The 18,437-nt window shown below is 34.0% G+C and overlaps 1 protein-coding gene across 1 annotated transcript; it reads right to left on the bottom strand.

The window, feature by feature from the left end:
• Positions 1-15,233: 15,233 nt before the first annotated feature.
• On the bottom strand, positions 15,234-18,171 carry LOC127091161 (probable glutathione S-transferase). Its single transcript, XM_051029717.1, has 2 exons — positions 17,675-18,171; positions 15,234-15,914 (listed from the first exon to the last, which is right to left on the bottom strand). The coding sequence occupies exons 1-2, from the start codon at positions 17,981-17,983 to the stop codon at positions 15,537-15,539; spliced, it is 687 nt and encodes a 228-aa protein (XP_050885674.1). The 5' UTR covers positions 17,984-18,171; the 3' UTR covers positions 15,234-15,536.
• Positions 18,172-18,437: the final 266 nt, after the last annotated feature.

Genomic DNA, 18,437 nt, shown 5'->3' with positions numbered 1-18,437 from the left:
TGACTTATGTTGAATTGTACCCATCCTTGGTTCTCAAGAACCTTCTCCAACCAAGAAATCCGCCGCAAATTCCAGAACCACTTCCATGATGGTATAAGCCAGAGCTTCATTGTGCCTTTCATCAAGGGGCCCCTGGCCATGATATCGAGAATTGCTACCCACTGAAGTATGAAGTCCAGAAGTTGGTAAATAGTTTGATGGTGTCCTTTGAGGACCGTGCGCCGAATGTGAAAGCTAACCCATTACCTGCTAATGGTAATTCCTCTGTCAACATAGTAGAAGGTTGTCCAGGGAGTTTCCAGATGTTTGATGTATGACGAATTCGTCGATCGTTGGTTGAGATGCATAAAACCCCGTGTACTATTAGTGATTATGAGCATGATCACGTCGGTTGTGCAGTCTGCAGTGTGAGCCCTCGTGGGTGTTCGGTTGTCAAGAGAGATATCCAGAGGTTGATGGATGAGAATGTAATCTAGATTCAACAGTCTAGGGATATAGATGACGTCAACGTAATAATACCAGTGTTCAAGACACCAGAGAGGGTGGTAATCCAGTTTGATAGCAGCAGTAGTAACAACATCAGCAATAGATCGGTATCACCGTTGGTAATATGGTTAGCGGGTTCGTTCATGTACGCATCTGATAGAGTTGTTCCATATCAGTATAATGCTACTATTTTAGAGAATGGTCAAGAGGTTTTGTTGCCTACAACCAGTTTTGTTGTGAGCATTGCTGATGTGACGAAGGTGACCCGTAGTGGTCGTGTTTTTGGGCTTATGTTCCCAAAGAGTGTAGAATATGTATCTGTCTGTAAGAAGGTTGATGTGCTTGTAGTAGATCCGGTTAGCGCTCCAAGATGTCAGTATGGTGAATCCAACAGTTTGAAGCCTAATGATGGTGATGAGGTACTTCGTTTAATCAAGAAGAGCGAATTTAATGTGGTGGAGCAGCTGCTCCAAACTCCTTCCAAGATTTCAGTGTTGTCTCTGCTCATGAACTCTGAAGCGCACAGAGAAGCATTGCAAAAGGTATTGGAGCAAGCTTATGTAGAGCATGATGTAACAGTAGACCAATTCGATCATATTGTGGCTAACATTACTTCCTGCAACAACTTGAGCTTTTGTGATGAAGAACTTCACGAGGAAGACAAAAATCACAACTTAGCATTGCATATATCAATGAACTGCAAGGAGGATGCGTTGTCAAATGTATTGGTTGATACCGGTTCTTCTCTGAATGTACTCCTTAAGTCAACTCTTTCCAAATTGTCGTATCAAGGAGCTCTGATGAGATACAATGGCGTGATCGTCAAAGCTTTTGATGGTTCTCGCAAAAATGTTATAGGAGAGGTGGACCTTCCGGTGAAGATATGTCAGAGTGATTTCCAAATTACTTTCCAAGTAATGGATATTCACCCGGCCTATAAATGCTTGTTAGTAAGGCCATAGATACACAAAGTTGGAGCTGTTACGTCAACTCTGCATCGAAACTTGAAGTTGTAAAGAATGGTAAACTTGTTATCATCGGTGGAGAGAAGGCTATGTTGGTGAGTCACCTGTCATATTTTTTGCATGTTGAAGCTGAGGATGAGATTGAAACTCCGTTCCAAGCTCTATCTATTGCTGAAGAAAAGAGAGTTGAGGCGCATATGTCCTCTTTCAAAGACGCACATAAAGTTGTTGAAGACGGTAATTCTAATTAGTGGGGTCGGATGGTAGAGGTCGCCGAGAACAAAAGCAGAGCTGGTTTGGGATTCTAACAAGGGACGTCTTTGATTAAGGCTGAAGATGTGCAACCTAGTTTCCGTAGCGGAGGGTTCATTCATGGTAATGAACAACACTTAGCTGTCGTGATCGAGGGGGATGAAGGTGAAGACAACACCAATTTTATGACGCATGGAAAAGCCTGCAACAATTGGACCGTTGTCGATGTTCCTGTTATTATGCATCGCTCTAAGTAATTTCTTTTATTGTTTTTGAAAATCCTTCTCCTATGCCTAAGGGAGAAGTGAACATTGTTTGGCATCTTTCAATTTGATCATTAATAAAATGCAATTCTATTCATCCACATCTATGATGTTTTATCTTTACTTTTTGCTTTTCTGAAAATGGTAATCACAAAAAACATAAATAAATAATAATTTTCCATCTGCATAATATTTGGTCACAATACACTTCTCTAAAATCAAAATATCAAATCATTATGCAGGTTGGTTTCTAAACCCATTGAATACAATGATCATACTCCTTCTCCAAATTTTGAATTCCCTGTGTTTGAGGCAGAGGAAGAAAGTGATAAATAAGTGTCTGATGAATTGTCTCGTCTACTTGAGCACGGGGAAAAAGCCATTGAGCCATTTGAAGAGCAGATTGAGTTAGTCAACTTGGGTTCCGAGGATGATGTGAAGGAAGTCAAGATTGGATCTCAATTGTGTCCAGAGGTTAAGAAGGGGTTGATTGATCTTCTACGAGATTATTCTGATGTGTTTGCTTGGTCCTATCAAGACATGCCTGGTTTAGATTCTCATATTGTGGAGCATAGATTGCCGTTGAAGCCAGAATGCCTTCCAGTCAAGCAGAAGTTGAGGAGAACTCATCCTGATATGCAAGTAAAGATCAAAGAAGAAGTGCAGAAGTAGGTTGATGCTGGTTTCCTTGTTACTGCTGAGTATCCGCAATGGGTGTCCAATATTGTGCCTGTTCCGAAGAAGGATGGAAAATTCCGCATGTGCGTTGATTATAGAGATTTGAACAAAGCTAGTCTGAAAGATGATTTCCCTCTGCCTCACATTGATATGTTGGTAGACAATACAACTAAATTTAAAGTCTTTTTGTTTATGGATGGATTTTCCAGTTATAATTAGATCAAGATGGCACCTGAGGATATAGAGAAGACCACATTCATTACACCCTGGGGAACATTCTGTTATTGAGTGATGCCTTTCAGTTTAAAGAATGCTGGTGCAACCTACCAGAGAGCAATGGCCACTTTATTTCATGATATGATGCACAAAGAGATCGAAGTCTATGTTGATGATATGATTTCCAAATCCATTAATAAAGAAGAACATGTTGAGCATTTTTTGAAGTTATTCTAGAATTTGAGGAAGTATAAACTCCGCTTGAATCTCAATAAGTGTACTTTTAGTGTTCGTTCTGGTAAGTTGTTGGGGTTTCTTGTCAGCGAGAAGGGTGATGAAGTTGATCCTGCCAAGGTCAAAGCAATACAAGAGATGCTTGCGCCCGAAATTGAGAAGCAAGTCAGAGGTTTTCTCGGCCGCTTGAATTATATCTCAAGATTCATTTCGCACATGACTGCCACATGTGCACCTATATTCAAGCTTCTTCGGAAAGATCAGTCTTGTGATTGGACCGAAGACTGCCAGAAAGCTTTTGATAGTATCAATGAGTATCTGCTTGAGCCTCCGATTTTGTCTCCGCCTATTGAAGGAAGACCTTTGATCATCTATTTGACTGTGCTTGAAGAGAATATGGGTTGTGTTTTAGGTCAGCGAGATGAAACTGGAAAGAAAAAATATGTTATTTACTACCTCAATAAGTAGTTTACTGACTGTGAGACTCGGTATTCTATGTTAGAGAAAACTTGTTGCGCATTGGCTTAGGTTGCTAAGCGTCTGCGTCAATATATGTTGAATCATACCACTTGGTTGATATCCAAAATGGATCCAATCAAGTATATTTTTGAGAATCCTGCTTTAAATGGGAGGATTGCCCGATGGCAAATGTTGTTATCAGAGTATGATATTGAATACGGATCTCAGAAAGTAATTAAAGGTAGTGTCTTGGCTGACCATTTGTCTCACCAACCAATCGAAGATTACCAGTCAGTGCAGTATGATTTTCCTGACGAAGAGATCTTGTACTTGAAGATGAAGGATTGTGATGAACCATTGCTTGAAGAGGGGTTAGAGCCTGGTTCCCGTTGGGGCATGGTATTTGACGGAGCTGTTAATCAGTATGGTAATGGCATTGGGGCAGTGATTATTACTCCTCAAGGCACCCATTTTTCGTTTACAACCAAATTGACTTTCAAGTGTACAAATAATATGGTTGAGTATGAATCTTGCATTATGGGGCTTGAAGAGGCCATTGATCTCAGAATTAAGTATCTCGACGTCTATGGAGACTCAGCTTTGATTATGAATCAGATCAAAGGTGAATGGGAGACGAATCAACCCAGTTTGATGCCATATAGAGACTATGCGAGGAGGATTTCAACTTTCTTTACAAAGGTTGAGTTTCATCATATCCCTCGAGATGAAAACTGGATGGCAGATTCTCTTGTGACGTTGGCTTCAATGATTGTGGTGAAGTATTGGAATGAAGTTCCTAATTTGACTGTGATACATCTTGATAGGCCATCTCATGTGTTTGTTGTTGAAGAAGTCAAAGATGAAAAGTTGTGGTATCATGATATCAAGAGTTTTCTCCAAAGTCAGATTTACCCGCTTGGGGCATCTTTGAAAGATAAGAAGTCTTTGAGAAGATTAGTTAGCAATTTCCATTTGAATGGTGATGTGTTTTACAAGAGAAACTTCGATATGGTTCTGCTCAGATGTGTGGATAGACACGAAGCAGACCTATTGATAACTAAAGTCCATGAAGGTTCCTTTAGTACTCATTCCAATGGACATGTTATGGCAAAGAGGATGTTGCGAGCAAGTTACTATTGGCTGAAAATGGAATCTGACTGTTGCAAGTTTGTGAAGAAATGCCACAAGTGTCAAATATATGTAGATAAGATTCATGTTCCTCCGACACTATTGAATGTCATTTCCTCTCCATGGCCCTTCTCCATGTGGGGAATTGATATGATTGGCATGATTTAGCCCAAAGCTTTGAATGCACATCGTTTCATTCTAGTGGCTATTGACTACTTCATAAAGTGGGTTGAAGCGGCATCGTATGCGAACATAGCCAAGCAAGTTGTTGTAAGGTTTATCAAGAATCATATTATATGTCGTTATGATGTACTGAGTAAGATCATTACTGACAATGGATTGAACTTGAATAATAATATGGTGGAAGCTCTTTGCAAAGACTTCAAGATTGCACATCATAATTCTTCTCCCTACAGACCTAAGATGAATGGGGTTTTGAAGCTACAAACAAGAACATCAAGAAAATCATTCAGAAGATGGTTGTAACGTACAAGGATTGGCATGAGATGCTCCCATTTTCTTTATATGGGTATCGTACATCCATCCACACTTCAACAGGGGCAACCCCTTTCTCACTTGTGTATGGTATGGAAGTCGTGCTCCCGGTAGAGGTTGAGATCCCATCATTACGTGTGCTGATGGAAGCCAAGTTGACTGAGGCTGAATGGTGTCAAACCAGGTATGACCAGCTGAATTTGATTGAAGAGAAGAGGTTAACTGCCATGTGTCATGGTCAGTTATACCAGCAGAGAATGAAGAAATATTTTGATAAGAAGGTCAGACCTCGTGTATTCAGAGAAGGTGACCTTGTGCTCAAGAAGATTCTATCTTTTAAACCAGATTCTAGGGGAAATGGACTCCTAATTATGAAGGCCCGTATGTTGTTAAGAGAGCCTTTTCAGGTGGTGCTTTGATTCTTACAACTATGAATGGCGAAGAGTTCACGCGTCTTATGAACGCAGATGCAGTCAAGAAATACTTCGTCCAAAAAAGAAAAGAACGACTCGCTAAGTTGAAAACCTGAAAGGGTGGCTTAGGCAAAGATGAGCGTCTCGGTGGATTGAAACCCGAAAGGGCGATCCAGGCAAAAGTTAGAGACATAAAACATAAAGGATTATCCCTATAAATTGATTATCCCACCTTGGGGCAATTTATGAAAAAATTAGGGATTATGGCAAGTAACTGCATCCTATTGATCTTCAGTCTTGAAGACATTCTTGAGCACAATGCTTGGTTCTGATTCATCTTCAACCAAAGCTAAGAGCACAACCGATATTGAAGGTGGTAGAAGGATTAGTGATCATTGTATTCAATGTAGCCCTTTTCCATGTAAATTACCATTTTTCAACTTTTGTAAAGATCTATGGAGTCTTGTCATTTACAGACTACCATTCTATTAAATAAAGTTAAGCTTTTTATCCAATTGTTTCCACTCTTATTTATTCAGCCAATTAGAATTAAATTTTATTGTGATCATTTTAAATATTAAGTTTTAAAATAAAAAGCATATTCTCTTAAATAATGAAAGCAGTTATTTTTAAAAAGCAATTAAAGGAATATCAATAGCGGTTTGAAAAGCGGTAAGCCCTAAATGCGAAGCATTGTTGGTTTTTTCCCAAGCGGTTGGTATGATCCTTATTTCATCCCCGCAGCATTTCAGCAGCCGAGTTTAGTTAGTTTCCCCAGCTAAGTTTGTATTTGCCTCCCGTGAGTTGTAGGCGCGTCCTAGCAATAGTTCGCACAGTTCGGCAGAATTTTGCTTCCCCGCAAGTTGCCATCAAAGTTATCCCTAACCTCTTTTAGCTCTGATTCTGAGCAATTTTGTAGTTGTCCCCTGCAGGGTTGCCTCCCATTTGGTATGGTGTTGACGTAAAATTCCCCGTAGAGTTGATGTTGCAGTTTCCTCAATAAATCCCCTCTTCTTTTCCCCAACCTAGGTTTGAGCCTTTGAGGTGGATGATTCTTGTACATTCCTTTTGCACCTTGTTCTCTCCAGCAGTTGTTTCCTCCCTTTGTGGATTGGCGGAGAATTGTATCAATGATTCAGACCAGTGACATTTATATCCTTTGTGATCGTTTTGTCTGCATAATCATCATATATACATATACATATACATTCATTTCATTATTGCATTACTAATACACTTTGTGATTCATTATTTCCCTGATCCTCTACTACGGTGGTATACTTTTCCCCATGCAGATTTAGTTTGTCTATCCTCTTTCAATTGTAGAGTGTCAACCCCCTAAGCAGAAAGAATTTAACCTTTCTCGTTCCCCACTGAGTTACTTCCTTGTGGATGATTGTTATTTTAGTTTCCTCCCCAGTTGATTATCTGGATGGAACCACTCCCCTTGAGTTATATCCTCATTGGGTTGAGTCTTTGATTGACCTTTTCTTTCTAGATCTTACCTAGATAGATGTTTTTGGTCCCCTTGAAAGTCTATTACCCAGTAACTAGTAATATTCTTCTCAATTTTTACAGATTTTTTACTTTTTGCCCGATACCCGGCAAAAGTAACCCTTTTCTCCCCAGCGGATTCGTTTGTCACATTTCCCCAGGAAGTTTATCCTTGATATGTTCATCCTAACCAATGACGGATATTTTCTTCCCCTGCTCTGAGTTTATCCTTGATATGTTCATCCTAACCGATGACGAATATTCTCATTTTGGTATTCTACCCAATAAAAAGGTAGTTGTAATCTCTATTTTATTCCCCAGAGAGTTAATCCTTGATATGTTCATCCTAACCGATGACGGGTTTCCTTTCTTTGCGATCTTCTGCCCAGTAACCGGTAGTTGTAAATCCTGCTTCCCCTTGGAGTTTATCCTTGATATGTTCATCCTAACCGGTGACGAATATTCTCTTTTCGGTATTATATCCAGTAACTGATAGATGTAATCCTTATTTCTCCCCTCGGAGTATATCCTTGATATGTTCATCCTAATCGATGACGGATATCCTCTTTTTGGTGTTCTATCCAGTATCCGATAGATGTAATTCCTACTTTTTCAGGTCGTTTATCCTTGATATGTTCATCTTAACCGGTGATGGGTATCCTTCCTAATGTCCCCAGGTAAGTTTATCCTTGATATGTTCATCCTAACCGGTGACGGATATTCTTCCCCTTTGAGTCTATCCTTGATATGTTCAATTTAATCAATGACGAATATTCTCTTTCTTTGTGGTCTTCTGCCCAGTAACCGATAGTTGTAAATCCTATTTGGCTTTTCTCCAGCAGTTCATTCTTACCCAGTAACTGGTAACGAATGTGTCTCCTGGTTTCCCTCAGCGAGTCATCCTTGATATGTTTACCCTAATCGGTAACGGATTCCCTCCCTGTCAGAATTTTTTATACCCTTACCCAGTAAATGGTAATGGATAATATACTTCTGTCCCTCCTATGTTAAAGATCGTTTCTTCCCCCCAGTTGAGTTTAAGTGCATGTTTCCTCGGTGAAATCGCATTCTCCTACTTGGTTCGAGTATTTCAGCTCTGTTCTGATCCACCCGTTTCCCCGACAGATGTTTTTTCTTTCCCCGACTGAGTCTTTCCATTGATTTATTTTTATGGAACCCCTCGTTTCCCCCAGCAGTTTTTAAAGTCGTAGCCTGGCCTACGCACAATGTTTTTCTCCAGAGACTCTGTCTCCCCAGTTAGTTTTCCTTACGGAATGCACTGTGCTCCTACGGACTTTCAGTCTCTCCGGATTCTTTTCCTTTGTGGCAATATTTTTCCCCACAGAGATTATTTTAACATTCATATCATATGCATCATGAGGTCGCTTAGGGACCAAAATTTGTTTCTATATGTTGTTATTTAAGTCCATTCTACTGAGTCTATGCGAAGATTTTAACCATCATCTCCTCAACTAGAACGTCCTTAAATAGGGGCAGCTGTAAGACCCCAATTTTGACCCTAAGATCCCTCATGTTATTCTCATCATATGCATTAGCATTGACATCCTCCTTACACCTCATTCATTGGGTTGGAATTGGGAGATATCACCAAACATCATTTGATTGTATCATACTTTTTATCTTTATTTTACTAACCCAAATACCAAAAGTATGTCATTGTATAATTTAACTCTTTTGTAGGTAGTGCACATGCTCACCTATGCTCTATCAAGCTCACATCTAGGGTTTAAGACCCTCATTTCAAGGAGCTCAATCAAGAAGTCGTTTACTATGGCTCTAAGTATCATATATGTATCCCCATGATCTTCACAGGTTATTCTGATCAAGAAATCATCAAGAGTTTGAAGTTTGTTTGCCTTGGAAACCCTAATTCATCTGGGTATCTTGTGTAACTTCTTCAACAAGTTTTTTCACCAATTGATCAAATATCTCAAGGGATGCTTCAAATTTCATCATCTCATGCATATATTATCCTCAATGAGTCCCAAAATACAAGATAGTATCAAGCTAGCAAGTTGGTTCATGGTGGTTGACCAGAGGAATTCAACTGATTAAAACTGGGGTTCCCTAGACCCTATCTCCTACAATTTTTGTCATATGAAAATTATTCCAAGAGAAAAGTTACTTTATATGACATTCCAAACAACTTTCATGTTGAAGTCTAGAGCTAGTTTTGCTTGGAAAGTCATTTTTTATGGTGAATGATTATATGTCATTTTGTTTAAACCCTAATTTGGAGGTCAACTTCCCAAGACTATAACTTGCTCAATTTTTATGATATGAAAGCTATTAAAGTTGCACAATAAAATTAAAGATGTCTAATTCAACTTTTATTTTTGGAGGAAGAGAAAATTCAACTTTTAAATGCATGTGATATGAGGAAACATTATAGGTCATTTTGGGCCAATACCATTGAACAAGTGATTTTCCTCAACTTCTAAAATGCATAACTCCTTCATGCTTAATTCAAATGAGGTCAAATTTATGACCAAATTGAAGGACTTTAATATAGATACAATTTTGACGAAGGAACTTTTCTCATTTGAAGCCCATAGAAAAAGTTACTCAAGGTGGAAGAAGTGAACATATGACTTGGTACTTAGAATTTTTTTTTGATATGTTTGATTTTCCAAACTTCCACCTCAAAATTCATCATGATCCAAGCTTCAAATGAAAAAGTGTCCAACATGAAAGTTGTTCCTCTTGATTTATTTCTATCACTATATGATTTAAGTAAATAAATATTCAATAAATAAATATTTAACTATCACTATATGATTTATTTCTAAAAGTCTAATTATTTCAATTATTACTAAATGATTAAAATCATCTAATATTTCATTATTTAATCAATTAATAATTCCAACTCTTATTTATTTTATAAAATTCTAATTCTCAATTATTTAATAATTAAAACCCTAAAATAACTATTTTACTTTTAATTCCCCTAATCCACTAATTCTCTCTAGATATTCAATTATCTAATTATTTTTATTAAATTAATTAATTTTATTTTCTTCACCATTCTAAAATATTTATATATTCCTATAATTTAATTAAATTATCAAAATATCCCTAAATCCCACAAAATCCCGACATAACTTAAATAGTCAAATAATTCAAGCAGTACACATATAAACACTCAAATAATTAGATTAAAATTAATAATCTAAAAATTGGGGTGTTACACATACAACGACGCCATCGTTAAGGACCATGGTGATATATCTAAATTTCGATATATATATATATATATATATTATATAATATATATATATATATATAATATATTATATATATATATATATATATAATATATATATATATAATATATATATATATATATATATAATATATATATATATAATATATATATATATATATATATATATATATATATATATAAAAAGTTCTTTTTTTAAATTAAACGTTGTTGATTTATTACCACGACTTTTTAAAACATATGTTTTATGAGTTCGATTCTCAGTGTCTGCTAATTCATCATTTCTTCATTATTTTATCACTGCCTTTCATTTTTATTTATAAAAAAAAGCTTATATCACCACAGTTATCAAAATACACCGTTATAATATAGTTTTCATTATTTTTTATTATTTTTTAATTCTTAAAATTTGATCTTTATAAAATATCATTAACGTAAATTTATATCGCCACAGTTGTCTAAATACACCATTATAATATAGTTTTCATTATTTAAAAAAATTAATTGCTTAAAATCTGACGATTTTTTTATAAAATATCATTAATGGAAATTATATATCACCAGAGTTGTCTATATACACCGTTAAAATATATTTTTCATTATTTTCAAAAAAAAAATTAATTACTTAAAATCTGACGTTTTTAATAAAATATCATTAATGTAAATTATATATCACCGCGGTTATGTATATACTTCGTTATAATATATATTTCATTATTTTAAAAATTTTGCTTAAAACCTGGCGTTTTTTTATATAATTTCATCATATATCACAACGGTTTCGATTAACAACCGTGGTGATATGTTTTACTAACTTTAAAAACAAAGCTAGCTAACTTGTCTCTTTAGTTTCATATTTTCATTTCCATCAAGAAAACCACCGACGAAACAACGTGATTTTCAACCAAACAACACCATTTTCAACCCCAATGAAACAAAACCAGTTCCAACCCTAACAAAATGTACAACACCATCTTCAAACATGAAAAAACAACAACATTTTCAACCAACGTTTGTGCTTTCGTACCATCAAGGGAGGAGCCGACACCGTGTTCTTCATTCTTAATGAGCGTTCGATTTAGCAGTCGAGGATGAACACAAAAATTCTGACAATATTTTTTTACTTATTCATCATGTTTCCAGTACGTAAACTTTTTCCCCATGCATCTACAGTATCACTATTTTCCCTTGGTGTTTTTGTATTTGTTGTTGCTGATGATGTTTGTGTCTTGATGCCATTGTTGTTGTTGATGACATTTGTTGATGAGGCTATTGTTGATGATGTTTGTTGATGATGCTATTATTGATGATGTTTGTTGATGATCGTATTGTTGATGTTGTTATTATTAATGATGTTTAAGTCTTCATGTCATTGTTGTTGTTGATGATGTTTGTGTCTTTATGTCACTGTTGTTCTTGATGATGTTTGTGCATTGATGTCGCTATTGTTGTTGATGATGTTTGTGTCTTGATGTTATTGTTGATGATGTTTGTTAATGATCCTGTTATTGATTCTCATATTGTTGATGATGTTTGTGTCTTGATGCCACTGTTGTTGTTGATGATGTTTGTTGATGCTATTGTTTATGATGTTTGTTGATTGTTTTATGTCTTGATAGATGGCATGTTCTTCATCTAGTAACGACTAAGCTATGTATATAAATGAAACAAGTTCAAATGATTCTCAATTTGTGATAGGGCAACATAAAAAAAACATCAAAGAGGTGCCACAATGATGGATAAATTAGCAAAAGTCTGCAACTCGGGTGTGTCAAGCTTTCGGTCGAGTTTAGTGTTATTTATACTATTCTCGATGGTCTATATTCATCGCTTTTTAAGGGTTATGTTGTGTTTCTTAGATGCAGCAAAGTCAACATATTGTTAGATGATTTGAAAGATGTAGCTGCTGAGGTGAAAATAGCATATGGACAGACGTTTAAGTATATTAGTTTTAATTGTCATCGATTCGATATTACTTTATAAAAACACTAATACATACTTATTGATGAAAATGTGTAGTTGACGTTTGAGTTTAGTGATGATCCTAAGTTTAAGAAAAATTGGATCACTTATGCTAGTACAACTCGGAGAAGTTTTAAGTCACGACTCACTAGTGACTACATTACGAAGTCTAAGCCTAATATTGAGCGCCTGTGAGTGAAATATCCTTTTCTTGACAAGAAGGTTTGGAAAAAGTTTGTGAATTCTCGTAGTTCTGAGGAGTTCTTGGTTAGTACGAGTTGTATTTTCTGATAATTTTATGGATACGACCATTGGCGTTAATATTTTTCCTATGATTAAAATAGGTTAAAAGTGAAGTAAGAAAGTTGAACGAGTCTAAAAACAAATATCCACATAGATTATCTCGTGGGGGATACAGGAAACTTGAGAAAATAATGATTGCTGGAAAAACACCAACAACTAAGAGATGGGGACTACATGAGTCGTGATCGGGAACCATCTCCACCATCATGACATGAGAAGTGGAAAAGGATTCGACAAATATCAAATGGATAATATACTTCAGATGCCTCAAGAGCAGTCGTTGAGAAAAGTGTAAATAGGGTTTATTATGCATATGTTATGTGCTATTTAAATTCTTTTGGTAATAAACAATGTATATCTTATCATGTTGTGTATGATTTGTTGGTTAACCCAGCCTATGAAGGTTCCTTTGTTCCAGAATAACGACATGATATATTAGTATAAGCAATCAGAATAAATGAGCATGTTGGGCGTGTCCGTGGGGTTGGAGATGGCATCAACATGATAGTGTTTTTTGGCACGTCTAAAAAAAGCACCGGACAGGTGCAAAAAGAAATATAGGAAGAGACTTAGAGGAAGATAGATACTCAAAAGAAATAATTTGAATAGAAGTTAGAAGCAGGGGGGAAACTCGCAGGAAAGAATTAGAAGAATTAAAAGAGTTATATGCGGTATGTGAGAGTGAGAATTATGTTATCTGAAACATATGATATATATTGTGTTAATTTTTTTGTGTGTTACTGTATGTTTCTTATGATGTAGAAAATCAGTGAAACTGCCTCATAGTGTACAAATGAAGATGATGATGTTGATGATCAATTGTCTGATATAAATGTTATACATGGTGCAAGCACAAAAGACAGTTGTTGAGCCTCCCCATCGGTAGAGAGATCCATAACGGGTTATTGACTCCCTCTGAAGAATCATATTCCAACATGTTATGTTACGTTATGCGCAGTGAAAACGCGGTGTTTACTCTTCTGCTAGAACATGATCCAGAGATAGATGGGTTAAAGGAATTATTTATGATTCCTAAAGATATAAATGATATGATTGTTGGAGAACGGTGTCTGGACGTATGGTTACTACAAGTTTGGTGCACGTAAGTATATTTCATTAAGGTACATTCATAGTTTTGTATAAAAGTAATTTCTCACGTATTTTTGTATTTTGTTTAACCATTTAGGTACATTCACCGTGTTTGTATAGAATTAAATAAATCGAATACTTATAGATTGTTGGATCCATTTAGAGTACGATTTACAAATAATTCTTCAAAAAAACATTGAAGAATACTTAACATCGTGAATAACGCAGGGGGAGGGGGAGGGGGATGTTAATTAACATCATTCCTCAATAAGTGAGTAATTTTAAAATTATGATGTTTCTATTATAGTTAGTTTTTATGTTTTACCAAATACTAATTATATATGCTTCTATTGTTCATACAGAGAATATTATCAATTGATCATCATATCTCTTCGGACGAATATGGTAACTACATTATGTTCGTTACACTATGAGTTTGATCCTATGATAAAATAAATTATTACTAGGTAACTTTATGTTTATGAGGCTTTTAGTAATACTTTCTTTGACTTTGTAATTATCTTAGCGTGTAATATTTTAAAATTATTTTCAATATACAAGACTGTGGAAAGACACTATACGTTGAACAACTTTAGAGAAAAAACACGTATTTTGTGAGCGCAAAGTAAGTGAATTAATTGTGAAATTCACTTATATATATTCATAAAATGTGTGGTTATATATTCATGAAATATTTAAATTTGTAGACTAAGAAACAAGCACAGAGATATGAGTATGTGTATTATGTAATGAAACACATGCTTAACATCGTCTCTACCGGCATTGTTGATTCGTGGGATCAGGTATATATAACGTCATGAAATATTTTCAATAACATATTAATTTACTATTATAATTCAAATCACGTGATATTCAATTTTTTTCACTTGTTTATGTAGACGTTTAACGTCATGACATCTTTCTCTCCCGAAGACTTAGATGACATATGTAGACATTGGATATTTATTTTCAATGTGTTGGTTGAAAAGTGAAGCATAGTTGTCATACATTTTCATCAAAGATTGAAGATCGGCAGATTTCTGAAATTGAGAAAGAAATTATGAATAATTCATATCGACTATGATTAGTGTATGTTCGACAACTTGGATTATAGGGGGATATGTTGTAATAATATATAATTCAAGTTGTGTGAGACTCAAACCCACAGTTAATTATGGTTTAAGGTTGTTATATTTGTTACTTAATAGTCAAATCATTTATGTCTATATAAATATATACTTTGTAATCCAGTTTGTACATCATTCAATAATACAATTCGTATTTTCTTATTCTCTCTCTTTCTCTTCTCACTAAAAATACCTCACGTGTAACATGAATCTCATTATATGAGATCATCCTTCGATAACAACTTCTCTTCTTCAATCGTAAATTCCCAATATGCCATAAACATAAAATTGGTTATAGTCAATCACCTTTGTCATATAAGACGTGCACTCGACAAGAGCTTTCTGATGACCCGTTGACACATCTCAACTAACGAGTTTCAATCAATGTCAAAAAACAAAGCAAAGAACTTTTTCAAAGACAGAAGGAACACAAATGGTTTTGACATAACATACATCTATTTTACATTATAAATCATTACAATAACTAGTTATGACTCACATCATGATTTTGATACATGTATCATACTAATGTATCTTATCTTAATATGTAACCTTTGAGGTGTTTTGCATTCTACAAGCCAAAAAAATTGATTAAATTTAAATAAAATATTACTAAAAGCTTTAAAAAGACCTTCTACATAACATTGCTCTCTCAAAAATGAATTGCAATAAAAAATATAAAAAAACAACACTTAGTCATTATATATATCAAACAAGCACACAAAAGTCTAATGGCGATGATGATGATGAAAAGCCATTGCAAGAAACACCTTCCTCTTTTCCCTATAATACTCAACAAGTAGCTCATGGGGTGGGAGATTGTTTTTTACAGCAGGAATTTCCAAGAAATTCTTCACCCAAGAGTGAAGATTAGGAAATGCATCAGTTGTGATGAACTTGACTCCAACAATTTCTTCCATCACTGGTAGAGTATGTGCAACCCAACCCAAAGCTATGTCTGCCAATCCAATTGTGTTGCCACCAATGAACATTTTTTCATTAAGCCCACTTTGATTTTCTATCACTCTCAAAGTTTCCAAAGTTTCTTTTATTGCTCTCTCTTGTCGTTCTCCATCATATACAAAAAATTCCATCATTTGCATTGACTGTGAAAATTAAAATCATTTCACACCAAAGATTATATACTATAAAGTTTTATAAAAAAATACATCAATATGTAATCAGAAAAATTGATATGATTAGGCAAAAATGGAGATCATAAAAACTATATACTAGTACCTTAAAAAACTTATAAACATCTCAATATATATATATATATATATATATATATATATATATAATATATATATATATATATATGAAATTGTTGTAGGATTACTTTATAGGAACTACTAAAAGATATACTTATATAAGTAAATAATTATTCAATATTTTATTTATAATCAAATTACTTTTTACAAAATTTTGTTTAAAACTACACTCAATTGTTACAATTATCATATGTAATTTGTTTTTTTTGATACAATTGCGTATTAAAATTTTCATATTATTTAAAAAAATAAGGTTGAACAATATAAGTGAGAAGATATATAAATTTTATATAGTAATATTTTAGATGAAAATGTGATATCTAGTCTATTTATATAATTATTTTTTATATAATGTGATTGTCGATTGTGCCACTCTTAATTAAAAAGTGGTATGACTCAATTAAGAGATCCGTTCTCTATATAAAATGATGTTGTGATAGTGAGTGTTTAATGAAAGAATTTTTGTTTGGATTAGGGGTGACAAACGAGTATGTCCGTTTTATTTAATAAAAATCTGTAAAAAAAAATGGGGCGGACCTTGCAGATTTTTAGTATAAGAATATAAAATTATATTAATGTTCGTGCCCGCAAAATCATAGGAGAAAAAAAATTGTACAGTCAATCATATTAGAGATGCAGGGCTAAAACCTTAGTACGCTCCACACTAAAGTACGGATAAAATAGACATGACCAACAAACTATATTCATTTTGCCACCGCTAATTCGAATGTACCGACATTAAAGGGAAAAATATTTTTCCAAATGTGAGTTACAAGTCTCGACTTGAAAAAGTGAAGTTTAAATTATATATAAGTAAAATGATACATGAATCAAGTGACTTAAAGTTTCACTATCACTTATATAACTTATATAGTTGCTATTGACCAAATATAAATATTTTTTATAATCCAACAAAATCAAAATTAATGTAAAATGTAATACATCATCCATTAAATACAAAATATTCTTAAGACTTCAATTGAGATTTGGTTCTTCTATTCTAAAATTCACCATTTTTTAATTTCCATATTAATTTTTTTTTAATGTTTTAGGTCCTTCATGTTATTTTAAAGTTCATTTTGAAGAATTGGATTTGCCTACATGGACAAATTTAAGATGCCATATCAACAAAATATTCTTTAGAATATTAAATTTGTGGATCTAGCCATTATCAAGTCAATTAAAAATAAAGGGAGAACCAAAACTTTGAAAAACTTAAAATTAAAATTTTAAAAAAATAATTTCTAAAATAAAGGGGTCGAAAAATCATTGTGGTAAAAATAAAGTGACAGAAATTACATTTAAGTCTATTTTTAAAATCCCTACCAATATTTTCAAAAAAACTTATATTTACTAGTATAAGCAAATACAAAAGTAAAACTATTAAATTACTTCTAACAAAAAAAATATATTTGATCACCATGCTTTACACGAGCGTCTGTCTGATATGATATTTTTTCGCACAAAATTTGCAAAGATATTATAAAAAATTAATGTAACAGTTTTTAGAATCTGATTGCATATAAAAGATTATCCAATATCTGTATACAGTAATTAAAAAACGAGCAAGACACAAAGGTTTGCAAATTAGTTACCTTATCCTCTATGAACTTTGACCAGAAACGAACATTGGACCTCTCATAAGCATCTTGAGACAAGAGAGGCATTTGAGACCAAGTTTCCTCAATATACTCAACAATCACCATTGATTCTGCTAATGGTTTTCCATTATGTACAAAAACAGGAACCTTCTTGTAGATTGGATTGTATTTCAGTAACATGTTGCTCTTATTTGCAAGATCTTCACCATAATACTCATAACTCACTCCTTTTAATTTTAGTGCCCAAATAACCCTTTGAGTGAATGGACTTGACCATAGACCAAAAACCTTAACATCCTCCATGTTGTATGATATCTTAATGAATATTGTTTATGTCTTTGTAAGGGTGATTTTGTATGTGTAGGTGAAATTAATATGGAAAATTTGTGACTCTTATGAGTCGAGAAAAGTTTGAAACGCAAGATGAATATTCAAAACGTATGCTTCGTGTTCAAGGATTAAAAACTTGACTAGATTGGTCTATCACCCCACTTACGCGGCTTGAAAAGTATATACCTTTATATAAAATGTGGTATATCTATAAATTGTGTTCAATTCAAATTCAAATTCCTCAAAAAGGTTTTATGATTGTAAGATTGTTGATTTTTTTATTATTATTTTATTTCTCATTACTATTATACATTAGTGTTGATTTAATTTTCTTAATAGGAGTGCAATTACAAGTAATAAATACTTATAACTTAATTATAAAAGGTCGGCAGACGATTAGATTGATCCAAAAATCATAAGAATTCTA

This window comes from Lathyrus oleraceus, chromosome 6 (genome assembly GCF_024323335.1).
Source record: "Lathyrus oleraceus cultivar Zhongwan6 chromosome 6, CAAS_Psat_ZW6_1.0, whole genome shotgun sequence".
In the NCBI taxonomy this organism is placed as follows: Eukaryota; Viridiplantae; Streptophyta; class Magnoliopsida; order Fabales; family Fabaceae; genus Lathyrus; species Lathyrus oleraceus.
Note: the sequence above shows the minus strand (reverse complement) of the source record. Positions and strands in the feature narration are given on the sequence as shown.

What these genes read in the sequence shown, in the direction of transcription:
- LOC127091161 (XM_051029717.1), bottom strand. Translation starts at nt 17,983, where the DNA reads ATGGAGGATGTTAAGGTTTTTGGTCTATGGTCAAGTCCATTCACTCAA. An exon ending in CAAAGTTCATAGAGGATAAG is followed by an intron (nt 15,915 to 17,674) that starts GTAACTAATTTG and finishes TAATTTTCACAG; the next exon opens with TCAATGCAAATGATGGAATT.